Source organism: Nycticebus coucang, chromosome 2, assembly GCF_027406575.1.
Source record: "Nycticebus coucang isolate mNycCou1 chromosome 2, mNycCou1.pri, whole genome shotgun sequence".
Classification (NCBI taxonomy): domain Eukaryota; kingdom Metazoa; phylum Chordata; class Mammalia; order Primates; family Lorisidae; genus Nycticebus; species Nycticebus coucang.
The window spans coordinates 39,368,254-39,394,604 of NC_069781.1; the positions used below are offsets into that span (position 1 = coordinate 39,368,254).

At 45.6% G+C, this 26,351-nt stretch overlaps 1 protein-coding gene across 1 annotated transcript in view; it reads left to right on the forward strand.

Moving 5' to 3' along the window:
* Positions 1 to 26,351, forward strand: part of GABBR2 (gamma-aminobutyric acid type B receptor subunit 2) — a 396,872-nt gene that overhangs the window by 234,166 nt on the left and 136,355 nt on the right. Inside the window, exon 7 of the mRNA XM_053572972.1 lies at positions 2,851 to 3,087. Within this exon, the coding sequence (XP_053428947.1) occupies positions 2,851 to 3,087 (237 nt within the window). The remainder of the gene's footprint in view (positions 1 to 2,850; positions 3,088 to 26,351) is intronic.

The window sequence follows — 26,351 nt, forward strand, 5'->3', positions numbered from 1 at the left end:
GAGGAGAAAAAGTGGAAGGAGCCTCATTCCTTTTATGCTTAACACAATTAATTAAGAGAGACATACATCCAGGTAATTTTAATCCTTTTTAAAATGGTCAACAGCTGAATTAACAGCCATGAATAAACCCAAATCACATTTAAAGATCAAAGAAAATATAACCAAGTAGTAAAAGTTGGAAAAATAATAAGGATGCATTAAAAACAAAACATGAAAAGATGCGACTATTGGAAAAAAAAAAAAAAGATGTGACTATTGCCTTAGCAATATGATATAGAAAGAAAATTCAGCTAACAAAATAAAGATTGCTGGTCAGTATTTGAAAGGAGCTCATTCTAATCATTAACCAGAATTGCAAATTAAAATTAAAAGAAAATAAGCTTTTTTCTTAAACTGGCAATCATGTCAAAAATTAACCATTGTCAAGGATGCAAGAAAACGAGCACTTGCACACACAGTGGGATTACAATTTTTTATACTTTGGGAGAATAATTTGGCCCTACAATGTACAAATGGGCATGTTCCTTTGTTTTATAAACAGAGGCCTAGAAAGGGTCTATGCAGGTGTTGTTGGGGGTTCTGGCGATACCTCAGTGATCAAGAGATCACATCTGTGATTTCATGGAGCCTAATGCTAGTTGAGGGGTGAGGGAGAGGTGGAAAAACAGACAAGAAGTAAGTAAAAACATAAGTGAAAAAATTGCAGGAAATGACAATGGCAATAAAGAAGATAAAACTAGAGGACAGGGGATGCCGCTGTGTTTTAGAATAGGTGGGTCAAGGAAGCCTTCCCTGAGAAGTGACAGGTGTTGACATTTGAATGGCAAGAATATCATGCCAAGAGTTGTGCACAGAGCTTTCTAGCAGAGGAAATAGCTACTGTGAGAGCCCTGCAGTGCGAGCAACTTGATGTGATTGAGAGACCCAAAGGTTAAAGGAGAGAAAGCCTCATAACAGACAGTTAGGGATGACTGTGGAGCTTCCAAAGCCAGCATGCTGTGGGCGGCAGTGCTAACTGTGAGGACGGGCCCACGGGGCTGAACTGAGCCAGAGGCTTGCTGGTCCCCTTAAAGAACCCTCATATTTGAGGAGAGTTTCGTTTGTCGTGTATCTTGGGTGATGAACAGAGTAGTGATGGGTGAAGATGATGCATTTCTGAGGGAAATTGTAAGTGAGGATAAAACCTGAGCCTTTCACGGGGACCCCAAAACAAGAAAGGAGGTGGCTTTGTTGCTAGAGCAACCTTCACATTTGGTCAGGCAGAATTCATCACCTGCAGCGTCCACAGTTCCAGGAACTTAGCACTTAGCCCCCAGCCACCCATAGGGGTGATCCCAAAAGAGACTCGGCTTCTTGGCTCCAGCCACGGAAAAACCCAGATTTGGATGGCCCAGCTCCATCACCTTCCCTGAGTACTAGAACTTGCCCCAAACAACTTGCGGTGGTTTTCAAAAAGCTGTTCTACCCCAGAAATCAAAAATGAAAGAAGTAGCGGAGACGGAAGGGGAGGTCAGTCTGGCTGTACGTACACACGGCAGTATGACTTTGGGCAAGTCTCTGCCTCTCTGGGCTTTAGGCAATAGACTAATGGGGCATCTGTGACTGTCTCTAAGGGCCTTACTGGTATACACTGACACTGAGCCTATAGTTTCTATAGGCTGCGATTTGTCCCCAAGGAGATTTTTTCCAAAAATCAAGCCATGGGCTCTGATGGCATCTGTGGCAGAGGAGTTCAGAAGTGATTTGAAAAAAGACCCACAAAAGGGATGAGGGTAATGGGTTCCCCAGGGCAGCATTCATTTGGAAGTGCAAGTTTCAGAGATTGGAATAAAATGGTAGTTTCATTACTTTGTGTCCACATTCAGCATGTTAATGCCACCCATGAAATTCTTTTATGAAATTCAACTCAATGGGAGAAAAAAATTCTTTTTTCAATACTGAGCTATTCACAGGTCCTTTTACATTATGGAAAGTAAGAGGGAAGAGTGGGACGGAGGGATGTTGCCTTACACCTGAGCGTCTGGGACCTGTCCTGGGTCCTGAGCTATGTGCTCACGCCCCATGGACATCAGAACCCACAAGGCACAGGAACCCCTGCAGCATGCATCTCCTCCAGCTTCTAGATCATTCCTGGAAATCCCTGTCTGTATGGCCAGAGCTGTTCCAGGGCCTGGCCAGCCTTTTGCCCAGGTCAGTCCCACTTCTTGAGACTGAACCATGGCTCCAGGATGGTCAAAGGACTACTGATGCTGGGAGGGGAAGGACCTGTGGACTGAGCTTGACTGGGTGAAGGGTGAAGCTGGGGGCGGGGGCTGCAAAGCAAGCTGAGCTCCCCCAGGGCTGCTGCGTATCTGGCCTGAAGCTCTGAAGAGCCCCAGAATTATTAATTCAAACTTGGTCTTCAAGATCATTAGGAAGGCATATTTATTATGGTGAGAGGATAGAAAATGTTTTATTGAATAGCTTGTTCAGTTGTCTATAATTTAAATTTTTAGACATATGCTATGTGGGCCTCTGTGGGTACTATAGCTCCAGGTTCTGCAGATATCAAGGGGAGGCATGGTTAGGATGCATTCTCCCTTCTCCCTAGCCTTGCCAAGCAGACAGGGTTCAGTTCTCAGCTCTGTCACTCACTAGCTGTGTAACTGTAAGCAAGTCGACCTCACCGAATCAGTTTCCTCATGTATAAAACACGGACAATAATAGTACCCACTGCAGGAGGTTGTTGTGAGGTTTAAATGAGATGCTGCACGCATAGAGCCCAGCACTGTGCCTGGTGCACAGTGGGCACTGATGAGAACCAGCTCTTCCAGCATCATGACCTGATGTCCCAACCCCCTTGTTTTCTAGACTCCACAGCAGTATGAGAGAGAATACAACAACAAGAGGTCAGGTGTGGGGCCCAGCAAGTTCCACGGGTATGCCTATGATGGCATCTGGGTCATCGCCAAGACCCTGCAGAGGGCCATGGAGACACTGCATGCCAGCAGCCGGCACCAGCGCATCCAAGACTTCAACTACACGGACCACACGCTGGGCAGGATCATTCTCAACGCCATGAATGAAACCAACTTCTTTGGGGTCACGGTCAGTCACATGCCTCTGGGCTGTTTTTCTTAGTGTCCCTTAGAGACGTATAAGGCAAAAAGAGGGGCCATGACATGGCTTTTGATACATGATCTGTTCTCTCGGATCATTGAAATAATTTTGTGGGCCAGGATTGCAGAGCTGTTAAAACAAGGGGCAGGACAGTGTGTGTGCTCTGACACATGGGAACAGCTTCTCTGTGACGCCTGGATGGGAAAGGGCATGGAGACTTAACTGCATATACACCACAGGTACTGTTTACCAGGTTGTGGGGGGGAGGGCAGGAGCTCTGGACCCAAAGTCGGGTTCAAATGTCAGACTTTCACTTACAAGTTACTTTCTTTGAACTACACAATTTTCATTTACAAAAGGGTATAATGCCTGCCTTGCAAGCTACTTGTAAATTTTATCCAATTCACAGTACAACTTGCTAATATTTTCTGAGCAAGCTACTTGTTCTGGGCCTCATGTTTCTCACCTGGGAAATGAGGATGATAATAAATGTTTGCGTGGATGTTGCGAAAATAATTAATAACAATGGCTAATATTTTTTGAATGCTTATTATGGGCCAGATACTGTGCTAAGTACTCTAGATTAGACTCAATAATCTATGCCCCGTGCTAGGCACACAGTAGGCGCTCAATAAATGCTATTGTTACTGTTAATCACAATTGCACTGCATCCTTACAGAAGTAGGTGCTGTCATTATCCTCTTAAAAGGAGAGGAGCCTGGAGCTCAGAGCATTTAAGACTATGGCTAATCAGAGGCGACTGAGATTTGAACCTGGGTTGGGCTGGATTATACTACTGTCTGGTAATAGGCCCCAAGAGGTAGTAATTTATGTCTTATGATGTATTTTGTACTGACTCTGCTCTCAGAAAACATGGGAAATTTGTCTGAAGAATAGATTGAGTGACTAACATGCTACCCTGTGTTCTAAAGAGTCAGAATAGAGACAGTCTTGGGAATTAGGAAGAGTGGGTAAGATGAACTGATGGGCACGCTTCTGTGCATATCCGTGTGTGTGGGGTGTGTGTGTGTGTGTGTGTTTGTGTGTGTTCAGGCTTGCATTGTTGGCAGGCTGGGGCCTGTCCTATCCTAGAGCTCATGGCCAACAGGCAGGGGAAAGACCTGGACAAAAATGACAATGGTGGTTAAAAGTGCTCAGCACCATGGGAGAAACTATACAAGCCCAGGAAGATTTCTGTGACCTTTGGTGAAGAAGTCAAGGAAGTCTATTTGGAAGAGGTGGCGTTTGAGCTGTGCCTTGAGCAGTGGGTGAGAGTTAGACAAGCAGAGAGGGGGTGGTGAGCAAGGGAGGAATGCAAGAGGTGAGGGCCAGAACATTGGGAAGGTGGGTGATGAGGCTGGGAGGGTAAGCCGGGGTCCAGTTCTGGAGCTCGGGGGACTGGCTACTAATCTTCCAGGCCAGCCGTTCTCAAAGTGTGGTCAGCATCCCCTGGGAGTTATTAGAAATGCACATTCTCAGGGCCCATCCCTGGCCCATTGAATCAGACTCTGTAGGAGTGGGACCCAGGCATCTGCCATCTGTGGTTTAACAGCCAATACAGGGGATCTGTGTGTGAGTGTGCCCGGGCTTGCATTGTTGGTCTGGCAGGCCAGAGTTTGCCACCGGAGTTTGAGAGCCACTACTCTGAGCAGTGGGGAAGCATGAGGTTAGCTAAAGTTGTAGATTTCTGAAATTCTTGAGTGGAGCCACCTTGGACCTGAAAGCTCTGGGTATCTACTCCCACAGTTCAGAAGTAAAGGCTCTATATAGTTACTGGCAAAGTCCGTTTTTAATAGCATAGCCTACATGCAGGCTGGAAATGTGAATAGCTTTCCTCAGACTAGTAACTTTAAAACGTTTTTTTAATACTCAGAAGTCCTTGTTATAAAATCTCACACAGAGCCTGGTATATAAAATAAATTAAAGAGAAACTTCTCAGTTAGAGCAGGAGCCCAGAGAGCCCTGCCTGTCCAGCCCTTGCTTGCTGCACCCCGCTTCCCACCAGCAGCCCTTGAGAACCCCCACCCCAGAAAGGCTGGACAGAGCATTCATTAAAATACCTCCCAAGTCCTTTCTCCTCATTGCACAAGTTCACAGATGAGACTCAGAGAGGGGTGGGCTCCACCCAGAATCCCACGGGCAGCGTTCCTGGCAGGGCTGGCTGCTTCAGAACCTGGACACACTAATTCAGGTCATCTTTTCATGCTTTGTCTCTTATTTAGTAGAATGAATTCATAGGATTCAACGTTGAAATGGATGAATAGAGAGCTCCAGAATCTAGGAGGCATCTTGCCATCTCTCATAATCCCAGAACTCGGCATTTTGCCTAGATACCCAATGTATCTTTGTTGGAGATCATTTATAACCACTTCTAAGTGCCCCCTTTCACAGAATCCGACTAACACATAATCCCTACTTGAGGAGACTGCCCAAAACACTTACCATGGCTTGATGATGAGTTTCTTTTTAACGGGAAATTCCTATTTTTGCCTGCTCCAGTTTGCAACCCATCATTCAGTGAATATCTGAACTGAAAGTGTTCTTAGCGATCTCATGATGTAGGTGCGTGTCTGAGATCCAGAGAGGGAAGATGACCCCTTCAAAGGCACCCTGCAGAAGGGTTTGGCAGAGCCAGGATGGCCGCTGGACCGGGCCTACATCCGCCCATTCTGGCCATCTCTCTTCTCTTTGGGAGAAAGATTGCAACAGTAAACCAGTTCTGCTCTTAGTTTTACCTTCCTCCTTAGCCCCTTTGTCACATAGTAATACGAGCTTGTCACTGGCCTATAGACAGGTTTCATTTAAATGGTCTTCTGGTCACAGAAAAAAAGGGCATCTTTTGACAGTATAAAAAGTGTCTCTGTAGTCCAAGGAAACCACAGAAGGCCAAGTTTGGGTATAAATAGTTAGGAACATAGGAGGTGAAAATAAATTGAAGCACTTTCCATTTGCTGAAGGGTTTGCATTATATGGCACACACAGTATCCATTTTTCTGCTCTCAGGCGGACACTTTATTCTAGGTCCCCCTCATTCAGCATGTTTACTATAGGGAAAATCGTTGAACACATTCAATTAATTATATTCATGATTCAGTTTCAATTGATTCAGTGTGTTCTCTCTCTGCTGGGAGCTGGGCCTGTGGTTTCTGGTTGGCTTGTTGAAATTTCCTCCACATGTCCCAGGTTGAAAATGTACCTCAGCTTGGGGCCCAGCCCTGTTTTATCTTCTTAGGAGCTGCACTTCCAGCTCCCCTTCTCAAGCAACACACACTGAAACGGGGTTCCTTATACTTACCTGCACACTGGTGACGGGGGGTGCTATCCATTTCTGACTCCTCAAGCCCGATGGTCAGCTCCATGGTCTAAAGAGGTCTCAGGCTGCTTCCCCAGCTGGAATGCTCTCTCCATGCTATCAAGAAACTCGGGCTAGAATTGACTATTTAGGTCTCAAAAGGCCAGAACATTCTGAGCATCCCCTTTTCTGAAAGTGATATGGGCTTGGAACACCGCCAATTCATCTAGGGCAATGTTTCCTAAACTTCTACGTGCATGAGAATCTCCTAGGGGACTTCATAAAGAATCATATCACTTGACCCCACACTATAACTTCTGATTCACTGGTCTCTCAGCAAAGCCCAGGAATTCACATATTAACAAGCAGCCTGAGTGATTGTTAAAGAGCAACCTTGAGAACTGCTCAGGGTTATACACACAGGCACACACTCTTTTTGGTTATAAACCTGTTAGTGATGTATGCATTTGTTCCTCCATTCATTCACTCCTTTTGAAAACCCTATGCTGGTCATGTGGAGTGTGGTGAGGAATAATGTATGGTCCCTGCCCTTCAGAGCCCCCATCCAGAGTTGGAGAACATTCTTATTATTAAAGTATCACAAGAATGGAAAAGCAAGTATCCAATGTACTCATTACTAATATGAAACCAGTAGATGAACTAATACACTCCCACAAGAGAAAAACTCAAACTCAAGTTGGGGGTGGGGAGAGGTGGGAGGGGGATCCATGTGCTCTCACCTAAAAGGCACAGTGAAGGGTATTTAGCACACCTCCTGGGTGAGGGGCACAACTACACCTTGGACTCTACCTAACAAACACAAAGGTGCCTAATTTTCTGTTATCTTCTTATTAATCTGAAAATTAAAAAAAAGAATTATAAAAAAAGTACTTTTAATAGTTAAAAAAAAAATGGAATGGAGAAGCATGAATCCTATGTACTCAATCTTGATATGAGGACAATTAATGACAATTAAGGTTATGGGGGGGGAAGCAGAAAGAGGGAGGGAGGGAGGGGGGTGGGGCCTTAGTGTGTGTCACACTTTATGGGGGCAAGACATGATTGCAAGAGGGACTTTACCTAACAATTGCAATCAGTGTAACTGGCTTATTGTACCCTCAGTGAATCCCCAACAATAAAAAAAAAGAAAGAAAAAAATAAAAATAAATAAATAAATAAATAAAAAAAGAGCCTTCCATTCAGTGAGGAAGATGGGCAAGGAGATCAATTGCTGGGCAGTATTTAAGTTCTGCCCAATGACCCCGGAGGGAAGACCATGCTTTTCTTAGGGAAGTAAAGACCAAGAAGCTGTGTTCAATTCCTGCCGTTCAGTGAGCAAAACTCAATGTATGAATAATTGCAAGGTGCCCATCCTGTGGGTACACCCTCTGGGCCAGGTGCTGGAAGCAAGGATGTGACTCCAGGCCCCCCACACTCAACACTCACCACATCAGTGCCCTGTGGTGTAAGAGACTCCTCTAATTTGGCTTCCCTGATGAAGCTGTGTTAAAGCTCATCGGCAGGAGACTGAAACCCTTCAAAACATGCTTGGGAACGCTTGCTACACATTGAAACTGTTAGGTGAAAATCAAAGCCTTCATTTTTTCTCTGGTGATCATTTTTAAGTTCTTCCCAGTTTCCAGCCTCTTAAAACAGGGGTGACCTCCAGATCTCAAAGTGGACAAATCCTCTCAGCATGTCGGACAATGACATGATGGCTCCCACCCGCAGCATGCCCCCTTTGGTAAATGCTTCTTCTGATTTTTCTTTTGGAAAAGGATATCACATTGAGTTTGTAGGCGCTGTAACCATGCTAAATTAATAGAATATCATTTTGCCCTATGAAAATATAGTTCATGTTTTTCCCAGAGAGTTCCTCAGGGTGTGTGTGGGGGGTCATGAGGCTTCCAAGAGTATTTGGCCACAGAGAAATTGAAAGAATCTCTGGGCTGGATATCTTCGATTGTGAGAAGAGGGCTTTATACTTGCTAAACTGTTCCCTGTGAGCACCCTTCATTCCCTGTGAGTGGACCCAATGCAGAAGTGATCACAGCTGGAGAGAGGGTGACCTATAGGTTCCTCCAAATAATAGAACCATTTTTCATTCTCTTCTCAGCCTCTCTCAGCCAGCTGTGTGTCTGGACATATCAGTGCAGCGTCTATCGGGAGAGGATGGCACCTTAGGCTCAGGCATTTTACTTCTGATGGCTGTTATCTTCTAATTGATCTCACACAGGTGATGAAGAGCAGGAGATGGTGATTTGTGCAGATGGCAATTTATTGATCTATTTGCTTTTGTTGCTGAAGAGGAATCATCCTTAGCCAGTGTGTCCCTTAAAGTTTTTATGTAGGATTTTTAAAAAATGATCTCTACTAAGATTCAAGTACTGCCTCTTCCCATCAATTCAACACCTCTCCCCCAACCAACAACAACTTTTTACCTAAAAAAAGGACATCATAGAACAAACTCAGTTTGGCTGTAATTCCAAGTACTCCAGGTAAGGTCATATTAGGGTAGGTAGAGAAAGCGCTAGGTTCCTCATCCCAGGGCAGTTCACAGTGTTGGTTCGAAGCCTGTTTATTTCATATCCAGTGTTGCCTCATCCCACTGTGATCCTGCGGTTGATACTTTTATCCAAGGAACTTCACATACACGTGCACATGCATGCGCGTGCACACACAAGTGCCTTAAACACCATCATGTTGGAGTTGGTCCATCTTCACTGCCTGTCTGATCTTTGGGGGTCCTGGCTTTATTTTCTAATATAGAAGCTAAACTTCAGACTTCCCACCAGCCACATAGTTGGTATCATCATGTAGCCCATAGATTTTTTTTTTTCTCTTTTTGATTGAATTTGAGTGAGACAAGAAACAGAGCATAAGGAACTCCATCCAGAAATAGAGAAAACTCTACCAATCTGGGATTTGACAGATCTGGGTGCTGGTCATTCTGCCAGTTGTGACTCCATCTTCCAAACTATCATGATTGTGCCTACTTCTTGATTTTGCACTCAAGGCTGTCACTAGGGAACTTGCCAAAAGCTCTGAAATGGTCCAAGTGTCTACTGGGCATCCTAGAAAATGGGGCTTGTTCCGGTGACCCTGTGCTAGCTCCCGATACCATTCCTGTTTCCTATTCCAAGATCCCTCTTTCATGAGCCTTTCTGTTCTACTGCCCAGCATCAGCACCAAATCCTTCCAGAAATTCTATCCTGCTTGTTGCCAGCACACCCCAGATCCAGGTAGTTGCAGTGGAATTGCAACATACACAAATGTAATATAGGAGCCAACTTAAGAATCTAATCTCTCTCCCTCCATTCTCTGGGTAACCAGCCCACCCTCAAACTCAGATGAAATTTTCCATTGCCCAAGGCATGGCAATGAACTATAGGTGGGAATTACAAATTCAAAAAAGGCAAAAAGAGGCCAAGGTGTATGGCCTCTTAGAGCTGTGTGACATCAGGGGAGTTATTTATTTTTATGTGCCTCAGTTTCCTCATCTGTAGAGTGGAGGGAAATAGATCCTCTTTCCAAGCATTCTCGTGAGAAATAACACTAGTGTTTGGCACCCAGTAACTACACTGTCATTATTGCTGTTATTATTACTGACGCTATTATGACAGTGACTTCCCAGAGAGCAGTTTATGTGGGTCTTATCAAGAAATGTGCAATATTGGCTCAGCGCCTGTAGCTCAGCGGCTGGGGCACCAGCCACATACACCAGAGCTGGCATGTTTGAATCCAGCCTGGGCCTGCCAAACAACAATGACAACTACAACCAAAAAATAGCCAGGCGTTGTGGTGGGCACCTATAGTCCCAACTACTTGGGAGGCTGAGACAAGAGAAACACTTAAGCCCAGGAGTTTGAGATTGCTGTCAGCTGTGATGCCACAGCACTCTACCCAGGGCGACAAGGTGAGACTCTATCTCAAAAAAAAAAGTGCAATATTGAATCCAGCAAAGCATCATTATATACCTACTAAGTGCCTGTCTGTTGTACAAATATGATCTCATTTAATTCTTTCAATGTTAAACAATCATATTAATTTGTATGAAGGTTGTTGTGGTTTAATATCAAAACAGAACCAAGTAAACCCTGCCTGTAAGCAAGAATACTTTCCAGTTGTCTACTGAGGCCATTTACTCTGGGGATTTGAAAGTCACCTTAAGGTGGAAGATACCTGCTCTCAAAATTCCTTCCTGTTTCTCCCCGTGGACTAGCTTGGTGCCACCCAGGCTCTGGCAGCCCTAAGAAAGTCCACTCCGCATTATACACAAAAGCCAGCAGCAGCTGAGCAGTCAGTGCCCCAGCTGCGTCTCCTGGGCTCCCTGCGGGGGTCTGCTCAAGTTTGCCCATCCGTCATTTGCTGCCTGTGCCCCTGCAATGACTCTCACTGGCAGCCTTCCCAATCCAAGGCACACATGGTTTTAGGTTTTAGGTTTTTTAGGCATTTTCAAGAGGAAATTTTTACTATAGCCTAATCGTTATTATACGTGTTAACTATAGAATGAATCCTTCCCCACTGCCCCCCTCCACACCCAGTAAGAAGGTTCTAGATTCTTCTCCCTCATATTCTGGTGCATCTTGCTTGTACCTCTGCCTGCTGCCATCGGCCCATGGGAGAGCCATGTTTGTCTCCTCCAGTGGATCAGCTTCTCTCAGATGTGCAGGGACCACAGCCTTTCCTTGCTCTGATCCCCACACACCTCACCTCGCACTTTACACCTGGTAGGAGTTCAGGAGTCACGGGTAACCTCTAGTTAACTTCGGTGGATTAAATTCCCACAATTGAGAAATTCAGTCACATTCATATTCTTCTACTCTGTTGCCTGCCAGGCTTCTATAAACTGAAAGCACTTTTTCAGCCCAATAAATAATCAGAACTGACAACGGAAGCATTAACAGGACTTAGAGTTCTCCAATCTGCTAATAGTGATTCCCAAATTCTTGCTGTGATACCTGACATCAGTAATTCACTCAAGGTGTGGAATGTCACTGGCAGGCACGTACATGCATGTCTGTGCGTGTGCGTGTGCGTGTGTGTGCGTTGGGGGCTGGCAGAGTGAGGTCTCTTCCTGCTCCCGTCCCGAGGTAGCAGAGAAATGCAACCTTTCCCCGCCCATCCCAAACTCTCATCTCCCATCAGCATCTCCCCAGGGCTCAAATCCAGGGCCTGGGGGTTGGGGGGAAGCAGAAGTTGCTTTGGATTGTCAGAAACATTTTCGAGAGGTAATTGCTAGTAATAAACAACAACTGTAATAATAATAATCCTTGCTGTGTGCCTGCCCTGTTTACAGAGTGCATTTATAGTCTCTCCCATCTTCCTTCCTCAACGCAATTACGCTTATTCACATCATGCTAATAATAGCTATCAATTAATGAGCTCCTCCTGTAGCCCAGGAAGCATGCTAAGCACTTTCACACATTATCGACTGTGACGCTCAGAAGAGCCATGCCATGGGGGATGTATGATTCCAAGAGCCTGGAATGCCCCTCCCAGCCAGCTGCATCGGGCTGCCTCACCCTGCTGTGTCTCTGCCCTGCCTTCACCTTCACCGCAAGGCCTTCCCTGACCCCTATTTTAAATTACAGCCCTGTCCCCCATCCACCCGCTCTCCCTCTGATTCATTCTTCTTCGCAATAGGTACCCCATCGGACATACTACATATTTCACTTATTATTTGTTTTGTTTTCTGCTGTATCTCCAAGGCTTAGAACCAGGTGCCTGGGATATACTAGGTGCCTGACAAATATTGGTTTAATGAATTAATGATTTAAATAATTCATAACTAGCAGAGATAAATGATTCACCTAAGATCCTACAGGTAATAAGTGACAGAGTTTATTCAAAGCTATCAAGTCTGGCTAACTCCAAGTCCATATTCTTAACCATTTAGATTTTCAATTAATTCAACCACCATTCCTAACACCTCCAATAGGCCAGGTCAGGGCTGGTCAGGATGGGAAGAGGTAAAATTGTGACCACCAAGGAACTCATAGTCAGAACAACCAGGTGAGATTTGTGGGAGAGAGAGCAGGTGCTACTATCCCCATGTTAATCATAGAGTGTGCTATGGTTGCCCTCTGCACTGGATCACTCGTGTGCCCATCAGCCTGATCCTGCTGGACAGGGAGTCTACAAGCCCCTTACCATTGGGGCCTGTAATTCTCTCTGTACCCCTGGTGTCTGTAAGACCTGGCTCTTAGTCCATGAAATATGTTTGTCAGTTGAATGAATTAGAAAACTATAGCTCAGGGAGGCTAAGTAGGTATGTTGCAGTCATATGGTGCATTCTTGGTGAACCTGGCTCAGAACTAACTCCTAAGTCTTCTGATTCTAAATGCAAATGTCTTCCTAGGTGTATTCCTAGGTGTCACTTGGCTGCACACCCTCCCTCCCCACCCCAACCCCCCGTTTATTTAAACACAATTACGGATGACTGCAGACAATGTGCAGCGCAGGAAAGAAGCCTACTCCTTCTGCTGTCAGATAAATTTGAAAGATCAAAATAATGTGGTTTAGCAATTTGTTTGAATTGATGCCTAGCCTTCCAAAGCTTGCAAGTTTGACTTCGTCAAGTCAGGGAAAAGAAATAGCTATTTCCTTAAGAAAAGCAGTGTGGGGGAGTATCTCATCTTCTGAGAGCTTCAGCAGAAGCCCTGTGTGCAGGCTCTGTCTGGGTCCCTGAGACAAGAAGACACAAAGGAAACTCCTCTGAAGGAGCCGGTGACATGGTGGCCATAGTAACAATTATCGTAATGACAGATGCTCTGATGATAGGAATGGCTAAGTGTTGAGTGCTCACTATATGTTGGGTACTATGCCAAGCCCTTAAATGTACTATTTTACTTAATCCTCACAGTAATCTCTGTTATAGGGCAAATTGTGTCCCCCCACAAAAATCTATTTGTACTCCAACGCACAGTACCCCCAGGATGTGAGCTTATTTGGAAATTGAGTTGTTGCAAACGTAGCTAGTTAAGATGACATCATACTGGAGTATGGTAATCCAGAATAACTAGTGACCTAAAAAGGGAAGTTTGGACTTACTCACTGAAGACAGGGGCAGAGAGAGAGGTGATGCTTCTGCAGGCCAAGGAACTCCAGAGATTGCCAGCAAACTGCCAAAAGGTGGGAGATAGGTGTGCAACTGACTCTTCCTCACAGCTCTCAGCTGGAATCAACCATACTGACACCTTGATTTTGGACTTCTGGGCTCCAGAACTAAGCTAATAAATGTCTAGTGTTGAAGCCACCCGGTGTGTGGCACTTTGCTGTGGGGGGCCTCATAAACTAATGCAGCCCCGCAAAGCAGAGACTTTTGTCATGTGAGAGGTTAATGAATTAGAAGGTTAAGTAACTTCACCCTCTAATTCAACCAGGGAGATTAAATAATTTACCCAAGGTCAGAGGGCTAATGAGTGGAGAAGCTGGGATTTGAACACAGCACTCTGACTGTCAAGGCTCACTTTTGCCTTTATCCTGCCCCTGCAAAAGACCTCCTCCATGAGGAACCAGAGAGGCCAGTGTGGAACTGAGCCAGTGAGATCACGTCTACCACCCCACTTTCAGGGGGTAGGGAGGAGTCTGTGGCCCTGGGGACACGCTGAGCAGAAGGCAAGGCTAAAGCCAAGGGCCCCGTTCTGGGCCAGCCTCTCTCCTAAGCTTCTCCCTCTGTGTGCCTGCGGGCTCCATTGCTCACTTTGGCCACCAGCACCTGTGACTCACCGTTCCCCTGACTGGGAGGGCTGGGCATATTATAACCTCACCTTACATGCCCTTATTTACTCATGTATTTTACAACAACACATACCTTTCTACTTTGGATTATAAAAAGAATACATGTCCATTCTAGAAGCACCAAAAAGCAATCAGTCACCCATAACCTCATCATGGAGACAGACCATGGACATTTCACACTCAGATGTAATCTTTTTCTTTAAATTCCTTTACTATTTATTTTACTCCCTTGAATTATAAAGCTTTTTCTGTGGCACGGTTCTCAATCTTTCTAACCCTGTCATTTTTTAATTATGATAAAATATATACTATAAAACTTACCATTTTAGCCATTTAATTCAATGGCATTAAGTATATTTGCATTGTCATGCAACCATCACTACTGGGCATCTCCAAAATTTCCTTACCGCCTGAAACCAAAACTGTACCCATGAAACCACAACTCCCCAGGGTGTGTGATCATTTTAAAGCTATAATTTATTACGGGAGCATTGATTTTATTCAGCTGTATATATTTTTAAGTACTTTTAAAGATATAAATAGTTTGCTAATTTTAGAGGGTAATCATAATTATTTGCAAGCTAACTCTAACCAAATAGTTATTAACCCAGCAAAAGTTGTGCTGCCTTTACATACAGTAACCTAAGAATGCGCATTTTAAAAGGTTGAAAACATAAATAGCAAGCAAACATTTTAAAGTAACATAAATAACATTAGTGACTACACTCTGGGAGGCTGAGGCGGGTGGCTTGCCTTGAGCTCAGGGGCTTGAGACAGTCTGAGCAGCAGCAAGGCCCCTTCTCTACTAACCATAGAAAAATTAGCTGGGCATTGTGGTGGGTGCCTGTCGTCCCAGCCACTTGGGAGGATGAGGCAAGGGGAACTCTTGAGTGCAAGAGTTTGAGGTTGCTGTAAGCTATGACACAGCACTCTACCCAGGGGAACAGAGTGAGACTCTGTCTCAAAAAAATACAAATAAAATAAACATCAGTGATATCCCCCCAGTTGACAAAAATGCTCGGAGATATACCCAGATACCCTATGAAAAACAGATTCGAAGAGCTTTGTAATACACCATGTGCATGTCTCTCGGTGTGAGGCCAGAACCCCCCTCCATGAGTGTGTCAAGGTATGTTAGCCTGGGAGCTTGCTAAGCAGGAAGGAAGATTTCTAAGATCAGGGGAAGACAGCTGACACAAATTTCAGCTGACAAGATGCACGGCTTTAGCCCTGATGGATGCCGGCTCCGCCTGTGTGAGCTCATGCAGAGGTTAAACATACACATTCGATGTGACACTCTGTGCCTGCCTGGTTGATGGCCAGCCCTGAGCAAGGCAGGGAAGGACACCTGGATGTCCACTTTCTTATGAAATCGCAACACTCCCCTTTTTTCTTTCTCAGTGGAATTCAGGCTGCCTAGAATTCTTGCCCAAACCAGTAATTTTCAAGTAAAGACATGGGGTCTGATCAGGACATTGTAAATTGTAGAAGGGGGGTGAAGAGGGAGTGCCCACCTTTGTCTTCCTAAGGGGGAAGGGATGTGAAATGGTTAATTGCGGGGACTCTGGAGACAGACTTCCTGGGGTCGCATCGTGGCTCCACCTGTTAGCCATGTAAACTTGACTGAGAACTTAATCTCTCTGCATCTTAGTTTTCTGCCCAGAAAATAGAAATAGCACCTTCGATTGGGCCGTCTGTACACAAGCTCTGAGATAGTATTGCTTGCAGATTTGTTAGAATGTATACTCTGGAAATACACCTGTAAGGGAACGAGGGTGGCAGGCTGGGGCAGAGCAAGAAGCTGACAATAGCTGCTCCTACAGGGAGCTCTGCAGCTGGGATGGCACAGGGTTGGGCCTTGGATGTGTGTGTGTCCTGAGCAAGGCAGGTCTCAAAGGTGGTAGGTAATTTGCATTAGGGGACAGGGCTGGGACTCTCAGTAACCAATATTCTCAGAAGCTGGGGGATGGTGCTTTGACCCTAAAGAGGGGAGCTGGGGACAGCCCTGCAGTTTCTCTATAGCTACAGCAGGGCCTACCTTAAGGGTCTGTGAAGATTAAAGGGGTTTATACATCTTGAGTGCTGGGACATAATATGTGCTAATTCAGTGCAAGCTTGATGAGGAAGGATGCATTTGGATACCTGCTTCACAGTCCTTTGGGCTCTCAAACATCTATAATTAATTTTCCAGGAGATTCTAGGGTTGGTGAGATGCCGCCACATCCCTGCTTGGATTTTTGTAGCTCTTGCCATGTTTGTTAATTTACATTCTCACATTCACATGCACAGAAACAAATATGCTCACGTACGCATGCGTGTGCACAGACACACGGCCCTAAATGTGTGATTTATGGGTATTCATATTCATCATGTATACAGGTATGTATTCCAGTGGTTTTCAAATTGGTTTTTCAAATGATATTTTACATAGAAGCCCAGTATCCTTGTCCCTCATTTAACATTTACATTAGCATTAACATTTTTTTTTTCAAATTTGCTCCTTGGAAGACTTTGCTAAGCATCCCTTTTGCTTTCAAAATGAGTAAGCAGGTTTCTGCAGCGAGAGAGAGGAAGCAGAGCTTTCATGGGGAGCCTGGGTCTGAGCCTGCAGGTCCTCTCACTGGGGACAGGCCCCCAAGGACAGCTTGGCAGTGGTGGCAGAACCACAGATGGCCAAGAGGGGACCCTTGTCTCTGGTACTCAGACCTACACTCTTTCTTAGTTGGGTGTTTCTTTTAACATGCACCGTAAAAGAATAACTAGTGTCTAAGGTAGCAAGATGAGAATTCTTTTTCAGTTTTAAAGGCAGATAGTTAGTGAAGGAAAGCACAGATGGCGGGTGGATATTGTGAAAATCATGAGGGTGGTGCACATATGACGAGGTTTGGGAAGCAGCGACCTCCTTATTGCCTTATCTTTATTTTGAACGCCACTATGGTTGTCCCCTTAAAAGGTTAAGAAATGAATCAGAGGAGAGTGGGAAAGAATGAAGAGGGAGAGCCGCCACCAGCAGAACATTGATTTTCTTGGCCAGCTTGTGTAGTTACCAAAGCAGCAAACAGTACTGTGCTTTTAGGCATGAGGTTTTTGTGGTAGGGTTAATAGCCTTTTTGTTTAATGCCCTTTCACCTCATTCTCATGTTTTTAGTAATAAAAAAGGGTGGTAGGCCAGGGGGTAGGTGTCCATTGAATAAAGAGCTGAGCTGCTCTGAGTGAGGCTGCCTGGGGTAGCCTTTGAAACTCAGCCCTGGTGCCCCAGAAGCACAAAGAGGAAATCCTTGCATCTGTCCCTCTTGGCAATCATTTGACTCCAGGTTATTGGTTAGCTTTACAAAGGAGGCTTCTACTACCAACTCCTGAGGCTCTGTTCTCAACTGCTACACATGGCCTGACCTATATTTGAGTCTTAACTGATGGTAAATGAACAGATACATCAGAGGTATTTTTATCATCACCCCCATGCCCTACCTCTTCAGGGTCTCCTTGGGGCTTTCCACTAGCAAACAGAAAAGACTGGCTGGCTAGTTGAATGAATGGGTGGAAGTACGGAAGTGGGGCAGGTGAGTTGATAGTTGGATGGCTGAATGAATGGCTGAATGGATAGGTAGAATGTGGGTAGATAGATGGATATGGATGGATGGATGGATGGGCAGGTGGAGGGATACAGATGGATGGATGGACAGATGACGAGTGGTCCCGTAGATGGGTAGATGGTATGTGGGTGGATAGGTGAATCAGTGGGTGACTGAGGTAGACAGTGACTGAACAGCTGACCTAGGCAAGGTAATTTAAGTTCACATGTCTGCTTCATTCTAATCAAAGTGCATTTTCTCAGAAAGGATCTTCAGAGGCAATGGCCCTGATGCCTTGACTCCTTTTCTGTACAGGTCCTGACCTCTAGAAAGTGTTGGCTCTATTTTCTGATGTGAGGCCCCATCTTGTCATCTGACTCATGAAAATAGATGTTTCATCTCATGCCTTTATACTTCACTCAAACTTCACCCTTTCAGGGATTGAGCCTCATTAAAATCTGTCCTCTACCCAGTTACTCTTGGAGAAAGTTCCTTGTTAGGGCATTTCTGCTGTGAAATGTATCACAGCAGCCCATGTGAGTGCCAACCGGAATGCTAAAGACCATGATTAGCAGATTTAGCCTAGAGATGTTTCAAAGTTGTCAGTTCTGATGTTCATAGGATTATATTTTCAAACATCATCACACATCCTTTATGACAGACTTGATTACTGTGATGAACTAGTTTTCTTCCTTTGAGAGATGTTCTAGTTGCAAAAATGATTCTGAGTATTTAGGCAAAATGCTGGGGCAAAACTGAAGTGACACTGTTTCCTTTGGGTGGCTCACTTAGCTCCCTGGAAGAGGCAGCTCAGTATGTCAGAAAGAGCACTGGACGTGGAGTCCAAAGACCGAGGTTTGTTTTGTCCCCAGTGTCCTAGCAGCTGATGACCTCCGGGAAGTCTCTAATCTTTGCATTCTCTTCTGCAAAATGGAACCCATGCCCAGAGACCCCTTGCTGAGTTGCTCTGAAGATGAAATACAGAGGGGCATTACCAACTGTAAAGTGTTATACATGATTGAGGGATGTGTGGTTGCAGAAACAAGCAAGCCATGCCTCGTGTAGAGTACATCACTTTATTATTTGCTGGGGCTTAAACATCAGGAGAAACCAGATATTTACAATGAAAAAATTAACTATAGTCCTAGAACAAATAAAACACCTTTTCTGGGCCGTAGAATTTTTATTATCAGTAAAGGGATCACAAGCCATTTGCTACACCTACGGTATGAGAGGTGTGATGGTGGGAGGTGCAGGGGGTATAGCTGTGGGGGAGGAAGATATCGTCTCTGTACCTAGGAGGAAACAGACAAAAAAAAGAATACCTGAATAACTATTTATTTATTTTTATATTTTTTTGAGATAGAGTCTCATTCTGTTACCCTGGGTAGAGTGCCATGGTGTCTTCATAACTCAAAGCAACCTCAAACTCTTGGGCTCAAGAGTTCCTCTTGCCTCAGCCTCCCGAGTAGCTGGGACTTCAGGTGTCTGTCACAATGCCCAGCTAGTTTCTCTATTGTTAGTAGCGAAAGGGTCTCACTCTTGCTCAGGCTGGTCTCAAACTCCTTAGCTCAAGCAATCCACCCACCTTGGCTTCCCAGAATGCTAGGACTGAGTAACTATTTAAATATAAGTGTGGAAAGTTCTCAGAAATAAAGCTTCAGGGCTGTGCAAATAACATGGGGGCCTGGCCTAGGCCAGCAATCAGCAAAGGGCTCCCTGAAGAGGTGCCCTTGAGTTGAAGTTAAAGAACAAACAGGAGCTAATAAGGCAAAAAGAGTGGAAGGGCGTTCTTGGAAAAAGGAAGCGTAGGGTGAGAGGAAGTGTGGCACCTTTGAGAAAGTGAAAGACAGCCAGTGTGGCCGAAGTAGACCATGTTAGATGGAATGAGCCTGGAGGAATGGGTGGAGGCCAGACTATGTGGGACCTGTTATATGAAGACCAACAGGACCCTTGGAAAGATGTCTAGCAAGGGCACAATCTGATTGCCGCTTCTCCTGGCTGTGGTGAGAAAAACAGAAGGAAGCAAGAATGATTTCAGGGCTGCTAGTACCAACCGCAGCAGTGAAAGTGGGGGTGGAAAGAGGCAGGTGGATTTAAGGCGTGTTCCAGGAGGCTTGGGGTTTTGACCAGTTATAATAGAAGAGGGAGAGTGATCAAGGATATGCTTCTAATGCAATTACATCCCGTTTTGAATCAGTCCATTTACTATGAATATTACTAGAGTAAATTAAAGAAATGTATCTATCAACTCTATGGTATTTTGCATACTTTAATCATCTAGATAATCTGAAACTTTGCATGGGGGCCCAGGGAAAACTGGATGGTTGGTGCAGTCACTCTTCCTCATCCCACAGGAAAACCCTCCACCTATGCAGAAGTAAAGATGGGGTCCAGAAAGACATTTGCAAATACTCTTTAAAGACAGAGAATACAAAGTGTGAGGGATAGATCTGATCTGAGGTTTGCCCTTTGGCATTCACAGTCCATGGCCATGATCTAAATGGGTAGATTCCACTCCAGCCTATGTCTCCAAGTGAGATTGCACCAAAATAAAGAAAACCTCCCTGCGTGTTGCTCCTACCTGCAAAATGGTGTGACCTCAAGACCCACCCCCACCTTCCCTAACATCCCCAGTTCTTTCTCTGTGTCCTCACTCAGCCTTTATTTGGTGCAATACCACAATGTCCTGGGTGACATCCAGAGCCCATAGCCACTTGTGGAGGTTTCTTGCCACCTTATGGTCATATCTTTGTTCCCAATGCCCCAAAGTGCATGGGACCCCCACAGGGCTGCACTGACCTTGGTCCTCAGTGGGGAAGAAGGCTACTCTGACCCTTGTTGTTTTGCTCTTGGTCAACTGGGCCCAGTGGTATGTTGGAATTAGTGTGTATTAGCTGGTGAGAGCCGATTGTGTACATCTCTTCCCAGCTTCGTGTTCGGTGATGTCACATTAGTAGCTTGAAATTGGCCATGATGGAAATAGTTGCACCATGGAAATCAGTAAATGCTACAAATCAAGTTTCCCCCTTCTCTCCTGCAAAGAGCTTGTTGTTTTCAGCACACCACTGACTGGGCCCAAAGCTCAGCTGCTTGTGCTAAGTTTCCTGAGCCCAGAGGACAGGGTCCAATCTTCTTTCTCCTCAATGCCAAAATGCTACTGAGTTGGATCCTGCTGTTGGAGATTCAGTTCACTGTTGGCAGATTATGTAATTCAATCTTGAATATGTAGAAAAAATACATACGCGGGGTCTTGTCAAACGTAGAATAGAGACCAGATTGAAAAGTCTTGAAGTTCAAGGCCTCAGGGTGTATACAATCAATGACTGTTGTGATTGATCAGCTGCAAGCTGCGACCCTAGTGGATTCTTAGTGTAAACGAATGAAGGATGAAGGAATTCTGTATGTGCACCTGTCTGTACATACATCTCTGTACATACATACACAGATGTATGTATTTATAGGCTAATGGCACATGATAAAACATTGACCTAGATTCTCTCTCAGGCACACAGGATTGTCAGTAAGCCACATGTAGTCGCAGCTTAATACACCCACCGTCAAGTCCCCTTCACTAATTTGGCAGGGTCCCTTCAGTGTGAGCGGCTCTGCATTGCTATATGCAGCGTACAAAAAAATTCCCTGTTCATCCTCAAATCTAGTAATTCCATCATTTAGCTTATGAAGAGCCGCTTCAGTAATCCATGTTTAATGACCTTAGCCACTGGCCAGCTGTCTTGAGAATTAAAGTCCCCTGCACACAGAGAATCCTGAGGTTCTAAACTGCAGTGTGATGGAAACTTGTCCTATTTCCCCACTCAACACACACACACATCCCTCCCCACACATCCACAGCAAAGGGATGTAGTGCAGCTGTCCAGCCATGGGTCCTCTCTTTGGGCTCACAACCTTTATGAGTAGCGGCCACTGGAACAAAGGCCGTGGATTTTCTCTGCTGTCCACCATAGGACAGTCAGTGAGCCTCAGGGGGCCTCAGCTCTGTGCCTCAGTTCATCCTTAGGATGGAAAGGATGTTCCTGCGTGTGGTCAGAGAAGGAGCCCTCACACCCCTCAGGCCTCTTGTGACTCGGAAGTAGTGAGAAGAAAAGGTTTTCAGATGGGAACCAACATTTGCTAAGCCCCTGAAAGTTTGAAGTACTGAAAATTTCCCTGGAACAAGCCCAGGGAGGGAAATGTGATTAGCACCATTTCACAGAAGAGGAAACTCAACCTCGAGAGGTTATGCAGCCTGCCAGGTGGGATGTGTCAGAATCCAGACTTCAAGGCTCATGTTCCTTTTACACCCTCTCCTGGTCTCCCACCCACCTCAGTGGAATCCTTTGGAACTTAAGTTTACACTATCACACCAGCCCTGTTTCTGTGGAGAAATACATACAGCTATCATCTTCAGCTTGCCCCTTCCATCTGCCAAGCCCTGCTGACTCCACCTCCATGAGACCCCGTCTCCCACCCCACCTCTTCCTCTCTGCTGCGCATTCATTCTGGCTGTCATTCTCACACTCACTAGATTGTCCTTCCTAAATAATCTCTGATCGCCTTATTATGTAGTAGAAACTCTCCATGGCTCCCCACTGCCTGTGAGACACAGCCTGGCATTTTAGGAACTCCACCACCAGCCGTTTCTCCTAACACTGCTGTCACCCAGAAGTGACACTCTCCCATGCACACACCAGAACTTCCAGCCTTCACAACGGTGCTTGTGTGTGTGTGTGGGGGGGGGGGTTCTCATCGCCCATTCATTCATTTATTCATTCAACAAATAATTTCTGATAACTTACTATGTACCAAGAACTGTACTGGGATCTCAGGATACAGCAGTGAACAAAACAAATAAAAAACCCCTTCCTTCAGAGAGCTTACAGTCTAGAGCAAGGAGGCTGACAATCAATAATTGATGTATTAAATGGGTAAATTAATTACATAGTTTGTTAGAAGGCAATTGTTGCTGGTCCAAAAGGAAAGAAATAAGCAGGCCAGTAAGGGGCCTGGAAATGCCACCAATGGAGGGGGAGCAGAGAGATATAAATACGATGGTCAGAGGAAGCCTCGCTGGGAAGGTGATGTTTGAGAAAAGAGTCAAAGGAGGTAAGGCTGTGAAGCAGGCACATGAGTAGGTGAGTGGTCCCAGCAGATGGGCACCTAGTACAAAATCCTAAACTGAGAATATCTGGAGTTTTGGGGTGGAGGGCTGCCACTCCCAGCAAGATGAAGGAGTAATGGACGAGCTTCCCCTCCTGCCTTAAACAACTAAAAAACCAGTCAAAATACTATGTGAAATGACAGTTTTCTTACATGGGACTACAGACAGCAGAGGAGAGTGACCCCGAGAGAAGGAACACAGGAAATGAGTCTTACGATCGCCAAGCTTGGTGCCTGGAGAGTTTCCAGGCCATGGCACAGGAAGGGGGAACCCAAACAGAGCTTGGCAGCTTTGCTGAATTGAGACAGTTGAGAATTCACAGAGACCAAGGAAGCTAAAGTTTGTAGGCAGAGAACTAGAGAAGAGAGGGCTCCGTGGAGAGGGGAGAGCTAGCAAGATCTACATGGGGGAGGGGGGGCCTCAGATCCTCATCTGAGGATTTAGCAGCACATGTGTAATAAGGAAACCGCCTGAGACCAAGGAAAGAACCAGAAGAAAAGAATAAGCCAGGCAGAAGGATCCTCAGAGCCCAAGGTGGGCCAGGAATAGTTCATATTCCCAACAGGGTAATCCATGGGGAGAATATTCACAAGGAGATCATCTCAGTAGTGGGGTAAAGCAAATCCCCAGACTAAAGACAGCTCTGGTCCCACCTAACAAAGATTACAAGCAAGACTCAAAAGGGCCAGCCTCTTTCCAAGTAACTTCATTATGTCCCAGACAAGGAATATTAAAAAAAATCTAGTACTCAATGAGGGATCTGTCATCTAATCAAAAATTACCAGGCAAGCAAAGAAGAAGAAGGCCAGTGTGATGGGACCATGTCAGTGAGGAGCAGAGGAGTTGGAGACAATGTCAGAGAACTCTAGATTGTGTCATTCCAGTGAGCCAGTTCAAAGGACTTTGGCCAACTTAGGAGAAGTCATCTATATCCTTGCCTTCCCTTCCAGACTAAAAATCCCCCAGCTTTGTTCTGAAGTCCCTGGAAAACCACTGCCCAAGTAGCCTGTCCTTAGCAGGTTCCTTGCAGCACACCCCTGCCCACTAATGGCCCTCACATAGCTCTCTGAGGGTCAAAGAGGAGGCTGAGCTAAGTACAGAAAGGAGGTCCTGTCTCCTTCCGGGTGAAGAAGGGTTGAGGACTCACCTCAGTCCTGCCTAACAGTCAGATCCACTCCCTGCAAGATGTACAACCCTGGAAAATCTTCCTAACCCCATGCCTTGTTTGCTTGTTTGACTCAAATTAATAATTGTGTGCCACCTACTTATAAGGAGAGTTTGAAGCAGTTTTCAATAAAAGGCATGTATAAAGCAAGGCTATTGAAAAAGAAGTCAAAAATCTAAAATTGTGTAATGTGAGGACAAAATATACACCAAAAACTAGGTATCATTAACTTAATTGTGAATTAAGAACTGGTTGCCAAGTGATAAAGAGAACTGAACTTCATTCTCTTCATCTGTAAAATGGAATTAATGATCTCTGCCAGCCTACCCAAGAAAGTAGCCTCAAGGATCATCAAGGCTGTTGATGAGAATGTATCATTCAGGTCTCTTCTGGTGCAAGCAATAGGAAACTGTACTACAGCAGAGATCTAGCAAGATCTTGTAAAGTCTAGGGTGAGGCTTCCCCATCTCTCCATCTCTAGATCTGCTTTCCCCTTGGCCAGCTCCATTCTCAGCTTCAGCACAGTTGCTCCTGGTTTCCATCTTCAGACCACCAAGTTCAGCAAAAGAGGGAACCCATTTTCCCAATAGCACCAACAAAGGGAGTCCTTTTATCTTTGATTGGCTGACTTGGGTCATGCGTCCATCCCTGAACCAATCATGTGGCTGAAGAATAGGCTACATTGATTGGCTTAGTGTCAGTCATGTGATTCATCCCTGCCTGGGGCTAGCTTCATAGACCTTCACAGCTGACAGGGGGCTGAGTGAATCTCTGCCTTGGTTTCTCTCTTCTCCTCTCCTCCCACACACCCATTTTCTACCCTGCTTCTTGCCCTGGGAGGCTGATCCCATGGAAGACAGGCCTTGTCCTGTGGCTTCTTGTTGGAATACAGGCATGAGATTGGAGGCCTAGAGGAGAAGTGGGTCAGGAGTCGGCCTCCTCCTCCCTGCCTGCTTTGGGGCTATATCCTCTGACAAAGCTGTGCCCCTCCATACTGTGGCTTCTGTTCATTTCATGCTCTTATGAAGCTCCAGTGACACTGTTTCTTCCTTTGCCCTTTAGGCTCTGAGGTATGGTAGCAGGTCCTGCCATGGCTAGTCTATGTACACATCACCTTCCCTCTGCAATTTAGCCAGAACCATTCTGGGAGTAGCTGTTAATAAAAGTCTCTTCTTCTGAACCAGCCGGGGTAAATTCTCTTTCCTCCTGTGTCCCTGTATTAGTTATCTTTTGGTTCACAGATGTTAAGCGTGGCAGCTTAAAGCAACAGTAAATATGTATCATCTCACATAGTTTCTGAGGGTCAGGAATTCAGGAGTGACTTAGCTGGAAGGCTCTGGCTTGGGGTCTCTCATATAATGCAGGCAAGTTGTCAGTTGGGACTACAGGCACCCTAAGGCTTACTAGGGCTGGAGGATTGACTCCCAATATGGTTCCCTCACATGTCTGGCAAGGTGATGCTGGCTATTGGTAGAAGGATGTATCAGTTCTCACCACATAGACCTCTCCACAGGAGAGGATGGATGGCTACCAGCAGCATGAGTAATCCATAAGAAAACAAGACCGAAGCTGCAGGGTCTTTCTCTGATGTACTCCTGGAAAGCACACTTCTGCCATTTCTGTAATATCCTACTGGTTACACAGGCCAACCCCATTCAATGTGAGCGGTGACTATAGAATTCTGGTTGTGATTGCCAGGAGACAAGAGTCATTGGGGGCCATCTTAGAGTGTGGCTGTCCCAGACCCTAACTAATGTTATCTTGCCATTAAAAACAGGAACTGGGGCGGCGCCTGTGGCTCAGTGAGCAGGGCGCCGGCCCCATATACCGAGGGTGGCGGGTTCAAACCCGGCCCCGGCCAAACTGCAACAAAAAAATAGCCGGGCGTTGTGGCGGGCGCCGGTAATCCCAGCTACTCGGAAGGCTGAGGCAGGAGAATCACCTAGGCCCAGGAGTTGGAGGTTGCTGTGAGCTGTGTGATGCCACGGCACTCTACCGAGGGCGATAAAGTGAAACTCTGTCTCTACAAAAAAAAAAAAGGAACTGTTAAAACCAGGGGATGGGTTGCTGAGCAAAGTACACTGGCAGCTATAAGCCAAGTGCAAATCCTATAAATGGAATGAAATGTGACTCTTGAATTGACCAGCAGATCCCACAACTTGAGCAGGGGTCTTAGAAGAGCCACAGTGAATGGGAATGAGGATGCCCTCAAGCCCAGGCCAGGGGTGGGAGGAGAGGGGAGAGACCAAAGGGATTCTTTGATCCATCTCCTCCCAGCTTCAACCAGCCTTGCTTCAGCCCTGAAAACAGCCTACGACA